Source organism: Monodelphis domestica, chromosome 4, assembly GCF_027887165.1.
Source record: "Monodelphis domestica isolate mMonDom1 chromosome 4, mMonDom1.pri, whole genome shotgun sequence".
NCBI lineage: Eukaryota > Metazoa > Chordata > Mammalia > Didelphimorphia > Didelphidae > Monodelphis > Monodelphis domestica.
The window spans coordinates 383390196-383396325 of NC_077230.1; the positions used below are offsets into that span (position 1 = coordinate 383390196).

The window sequence follows — 6130 nt, forward strand, 5'->3', positions numbered from 1 at the left end:
CATTACCTCAATAACCTCTGGCCCTCCAAAGCAGACTAGCCCATCATAGCTATTAAGGGTCAGAGGCAGGATTTCATCCTTTAGGAATGGCAGAAACTAGCTAATCAAAACCCTTCTGAAACTGAAGCACAGGCAAAGCCTCGCAAGGGCGGAACTCCCAAAGTGTTCCCTATTTTCACACACTGGGATTATCAATTTGTGAACCTGTACTATCCCTCAGCTAGCCTCCAAGTGACATGAAGACTGCCTACCCAAACCCCAACCCTTCTATCTTTAAATACTAACAATAAGTCTAGGCTATTCATAGTTTTAAAAAAACAGGAAACCAACTTAGGGGAGAAATCATTTTATTTTCAGTTTTGTTTCCAATTCACATACTTATACAAGTACTTCAAAAAAGTTGATCAAACACCAAATGTATCTGGACATCTGTTCTTAAAAGTATTTCTCCTTGGAGAAAAGCAAAATGTGTTCAATATACCAATCAGTTTTTTAAAAACAAACTAAAAACACTGGGAGAGCTTTCATTTTTTTTTTGTAAACATTTTTCTAGACAAGTTACTGTTTAAAAATCAATTTTTTCCCTTTCTTAAACCATTCTTGGGTTAGGGTTTTTTTTTGTTTTTTTAAATCAGTGCTCATATTGTTCCTGGCTGTAAAATGTTACAAAATAACACATCTGTGTAGTAAAACAAAAACAGAAAATCTGATGTAACAATTTCTCAGGAGTGTTCCACTAGCTTTATGGAAAAAACAAAATGTCTGTCATTTTCTTATTGGTCTTTAGTTCAAAGCATTGATCCGAAAAGGCCAAAGGGAGTGCACCTTGTTTTCTGAGAAGGGACCCTTTAGTAAGAGATTGTCATTCAATCAAAATCATCTTCTTGTTGACTTTTTTGGTTTTGTTTGGTTTTTTGAAAAAATAATTAGGCCTGTTTTAATAGTATTCTTATTCAAACATTCTTTTATGTGTTCAAAATAAGAGCACTCTGTGTCTTAGCAGCTTTAGAAGTTCTGGGTTTTTTCCTAATAGCTCTAAGTTAGTCTCTTGCAAGACAGTTTCCAGCTGAATTGAAACATGTAGCACTAGCAACTTAATGCAAGGACACTGCTTTCTTTTAAAAAATATATCTTGATCCTTCTAAAACCAGACCTTGTCCAAGGTCTGTCTTATATTGAGCAATTCTGTATTAAAAAATACTTTTTGAAGAAAAGGCCAGCAAAAATTTACATATGCTACAAATTTTACATTTATTTACATGGCTCTTTCCTAGGTTATTTACAACTTTACTATTCTACTTTAGAACTCTCACAGGAATCAGAGCAATTCTCCCAGTGCCTTGATGCATTTTGAAAACTGTGTGAAAACAATGTGGCTAAATACTGAATAAAGATTAGAATATCTTTACGAAGCTTTCTAGCACATTCTCCTGACACAAAAAATACTTTTGTCTATCCTAAGGGGATGTCGCCATCACACGAATACCAGCAACCCACCCTTAAGGGACGAGGCAGGTACTAAGGCAATGTTCTCTGCCCTACCCAGTCCCAACCTTCCCTACATAATGTCATCAAGCACAAGTCCCTTGGATTTCAGGACCACCTTACTGACTGGCATTCCCCTCCTTGATTCATTGCCAAGGATTGATTCCTATCACACATCTATCCATTTATCCCCGAAAGTTCACATTGGATTTGGCAGTTCAGTGCTGTTGTGGTTTCTATTTGCATCCCATTACATGTGGCTGGTGCTCAACTTTATCTAGCCCAGCCACAATGGAATATGGGTGACTTAGCTCCTTTTCCAGAAATCACAAATCTGCGACTGCCGCACATGAAATGTTCCACTGCACCATTGTAGTTTTTTGCCTAGAAACATGATTTATAATACATATTTTCCCCTAATTAAGAAAAGCCTGTGAATCTATACCATACGTTAACCCTGATTTACAATTCAACTATGATTTCAAGTTCAAAACTTGGAGAGCTGCTGTTCAATTGAAATTGGCATCAAGTCCAAAAATGGACAATATTTCAAACTGCCTTCTCATCCTCGTCACAAGGCTCACATATAAATGAAAAATGACCCTTTACATCAAGTATTGCCCACTATCATCAGTTAGCTGCTGCACAGAGAGAAGATAGAATTTCCCTAACCAAGAAATGTTTCTGTTTAGGACTTGATTTGCTCCTCTAAACCATCTGAAGCCCTAAACATTTCACCATCAGCACATCACAGCTGGACTTTAAGTAAAGTTTTCAGTTGAAAGGTCATGATTTCTTTATCAGAAGGATTCAAGGATACTGGAACCCAGTGACTGGGAGGTTTAGGCAGAACACTTGGTGATGGGGGCTCGCTAAATTTCGCTCCAGCGTAGTTCTGATTAGTTTGGGATTTCAAAAATAAATTAGAACTCGCCAAGCTAGAATTCCAATTTTGATTATTTGGAAAATGCCCATTCTTCCCCTCATTTTGCACAGCCTGCCATGCAGCTGCTGCAGATGAATTATAAACGTGTCCTCTTTCTTTCTTTTTGTGAACAATCTTCATCTGGGAATTCTGATCCTTGTTCTTTTGCCTATTAAGTTGCTGCTGTTGGTTCTTACTAACATTTCTAGATTGGGAAACTGGAATGTCGAATCTCTCCCCACCACCCATCTCCAGCTTCTATGTCACCTGTAAGAAAGGAGGAGAAAAAAATGGACATAAATTTTACTAATATAACAGGTCCAGCAAAAAAAGTAAAAAATAATTAAGATGTTTTTAATTACCAAATTTGCATGAATTTAAAGTTATCAGCTCTCCCTGTTTGGGTTTCATATCTCAAAAAAAAAAAACAACTTTTCTACATCCTTTAAAATGGTGAGTTTAAACAATTCTTAATGGATCAATCGCTTTATATCCAGTTAAAATATAGAATTCAAGTCCATCTTATAATAACAGTTTTTTCAACCCTTCATACCTTTCAGTCCGCTTTGCAGACTGTAAGATTTCCACCACTTGTCTTCTTCCCTGCTGCCAGGCCCAAGATAGTAAGTATTGTTTTCGGCCAGATCCGTTTCTTTGTCTGAGTATGGAAGTTTTCATGGGCTGATCTACTGAGTTCAACATCGGAGTCTCCTCGGCACCCAGGTTGGGAGGAGAAGTCCCAGCTATAAGCATACAAAAGACATTTAAAACCAGTTACAAGGAAGGCTATCAGTTTACACTTTACTCTGATCTCGAAGCACTCATTTCAGATGCTCAACTTGCAAGGCTGAACTTGGCCTTGAAAACAATGAAGTATTTTATATTACCCACATTCAAGTACCAAAGGAAAAGCTGGGGAAAATGTAAAAAACACTCCAGTCTAGCTAGGGAGCAGGAGATAGATGACCTTGGTCAAGTTGTTTCCTCTAATCTGAAAACAAAGGGGCTAGACCATGCAATCTTGAAGGACCCCCTCTAACGCTTATTACGGATGTAATTATGTATCAGATCAATGGAAACAAAATCATTACTCGGAGCACTGACTATTACTCAGAAAGAGATACTTTCCCAACAGCCTGGTTGGCATGGGCTCCCAGGGGAAGAAATTTGAAAGGGATTTCCTGAACAATAGCACTGTTTTTTTTTTTTTTAACCCTTACTTTCCATCTGAGATTCAATGCTGTGTTAAGAGCAGTAAAGACTAGGCAAGGGGGGTCAAGTGACTTGCCCAAGGTCACACAGCTGGGATGTGTCTGAGGCCAAATTTGAACCCAGGACCTCCTCTCTCTGGGTCTGGCTCTCAATCCACTGAGCTACCCAGCTTCCCCCCAGCACCTGATTTTCAAAAGCTCCAGCCAGCACTCTTACCTTCAAGATACCCATCCCTTGGATGCGGTATCATGGAAATCTGGTCCCTTTGTTATCAAAGGGCCCAGCTCCATAGTTAAAAGGCTACTTTCTAATGTTCAATGTCGTGGGAAGCAGTAGCTCAAGATAGATAAAATAAAAATAAATAAAACCAGGGCGCGATAAATTCCCGATGCTTCATTTTCCTGAATCTCTCAGCCTGCTACCCTGGGACCATTCAAACACTTGGGGGTAGCGGTGGATGGCAGCAAGATTGTTTGCTCTTGGGAGACAACCTCATTTCACCCGTCATTTATTTAGTCTAATACTAGGCAATTTGGGTGATGCAGTGGACAGACTTTGGACCTTTAGATTTGAGTTCCAAGCCAGCGTTAGCCAAGACTTCCTAGCCCTGACCCCGTCGACCTCAGTTTCCTCATCTGTAAAGTGGAGGTGATATAGGGCAATTGGGAGAGAATTCCCAACTTAATAGCACCTATCCCCCACCAGGGTGATTGGGCGGATTAATGGGCACAATCAGTCAAATCCAAGCATTTATTAAGCACCTATTACATGCCAAGTGTCGGCATGGAATCTAAGAGCACCCCAAGTTTTAGGGTTAGCTTAACTGTAAACTGGAGATGCCAAGTTCGTCCCGTCGGGGCGAAGTCTCACGGGAACAGGGACAAACTTGGGGTCTCCGGCTTACAATCTAACCCTAAAACTTGGGGTGCTCTTAGATTCCATGTCGACGACACAAGTTTGCCAAAAAAGGTATTCACAGGGTCTAAGGCGGGAGGCAGAGTAAACAGCTCCAAGCCAACACGATAGGTACGGGGAGATCGGAGATAAACGATTATTGGCATTAAGAGGGATTAGAAAGCCTTCTGGTAGAAAAGGCAGGAGACACACACAGGGAGGGCCAACACTAGCCAGAAAAGCTTTCCGCGAGGGCTGACTCGGCTGCGGGGCCTTATAAAGATGAAAAGGCAGGAATAGGAAAGGCGAGAGAGCACCGCAAGGGCAAAGGCGCGGAGGCGGGAGATTCCCCGACCTGACCATCTAGTCTGTGCCATTAGACTCTAAGGCGCACGACGTGCTTCCAGGAGCCCCCAGAGGCACCCACAGGATCCTCGCGTCCCCCCAACAAAGGCGCGTTCCGGCCTCCCCACAACATGGCGGCCGCCACGACCCTACTCACCGTCTCCGAGCTCCGGGAGACAGCGACGACGACGATCCCTCCTCGAGAAGTGGCGAGCGGGGGCGCGGAACACACAGGACCAGATCGGACAGAACTAGACAAAACGCGAATACTGGCTGCACCCACCACCCCCAGTACTGCAGCCCTCTTCAACCCTCTCCTTTCGACACCCCAAACAAAATGGAGGAACCCCCCCCCTCCAGAGTGGAACTTGGAGCCGCTCCTGGCCAATGGACGCACGGAGCTGCCTCTCCTAGCCAATGGGAAGTCAGCACCTCCTCTCTGCGCCAATGAGAGCTAGGTGCTGCCTCTCTCAGCCAATGGGAGTGCAAATCTCCTGTTCTGAGCCGGAGGCTGGGGCGGGTTGTTGTTGTTACTGCGCGTTTGAAATGCTCGGGCTACGGGCTCACGGGAAGAGTCATTCACGGGCAGCTACCCCCTACGCAGCTGTCCTGACCCAGGCTCCCCCCTCCTGTGATGGGGCGCTATGGGATGAACTCCAGGTGCAGGAGGCGTGGATTCTTCGATTTGGCCGCTGGATGGACTTGTCTGGCTTGGATCTGCTCATTTCTTATAAAGACTGTGTTTGTCTTCCCCCCATCTCCCTGGGGAGAAAGAGGGGAGATGGAAAGTAGTGATAATGTTGCCTACCTACCCATCCCCCGCAAAAAGAAAAGGCATATTGAAACTTTTTTTTTTTAATGCTCAGTAAAGTTCAGTGCGACAGATTTTTGCACATGGCCAATATGTTGGCCAAAAATTTATTTTACTTGGCCGTGTATGTTAAAAGGGTTTTGTTTCCTCCAGGGAGAGAGGAAAATGGGAAGAACACTAAATGTTCGTTAACTTTTTTTAAGTTAATTTTAAATTTTTTTCAAGAGACAGACAAGTAGGAATGCCTTGAAAGTAATGTATTGATTATGTGCTTTTTTTAAAGGAAGCTATGTAATCAAGATTTATTATTGTTATATATACACATATAGCTTCTTTGTATATGGAAATATGCTTATTTGAGATGTCAAGTTCAGAATTTTTCAAATGAAAATTTAAATTAAAAAAAAACTAGGTCTATTTCTCTTGCTGGTAGTACCCATTCTCCTCCAAAAAACAAA

The 6130-nt window shown here is 42.2% G+C and overlaps 1 protein-coding gene across 1 annotated transcript; it reads right to left on the reverse strand.

Moving 5' to 3' along the window:
• Positions 1-330: 330 nt before the first annotated feature.
• Positions 331-5215, reverse strand: PNRC2 (proline rich nuclear receptor coactivator 2). The gene is made up of 3 exons (XM_007491300.3): positions 5019-5215; positions 2964-3153; positions 331-2677 (listed from the first exon to the last, which is right to left on the reverse strand). The coding sequence occupies exon 3, from the start codon at positions 2657-2659 to the stop codon at positions 2234-2236; it is 426 nt and encodes a 141-aa protein (XP_007491362.1). The 5' UTR covers positions 2660-2677; positions 2964-3153; positions 5019-5215; the 3' UTR covers positions 331-2233.
• Between the last annotated feature and the right edge of the window lie 915 nt (positions 5216-6130).

Bases quoted from the DNA above. Each gene is read 5' to 3' on its own strand.
- PNRC2 (XM_007491300.3), bottom strand. From the start codon at position 2,659: ATGGGTGGTGGGGAGAGATTCGACATTCCAGTTTCCCAATCTAGAAAT.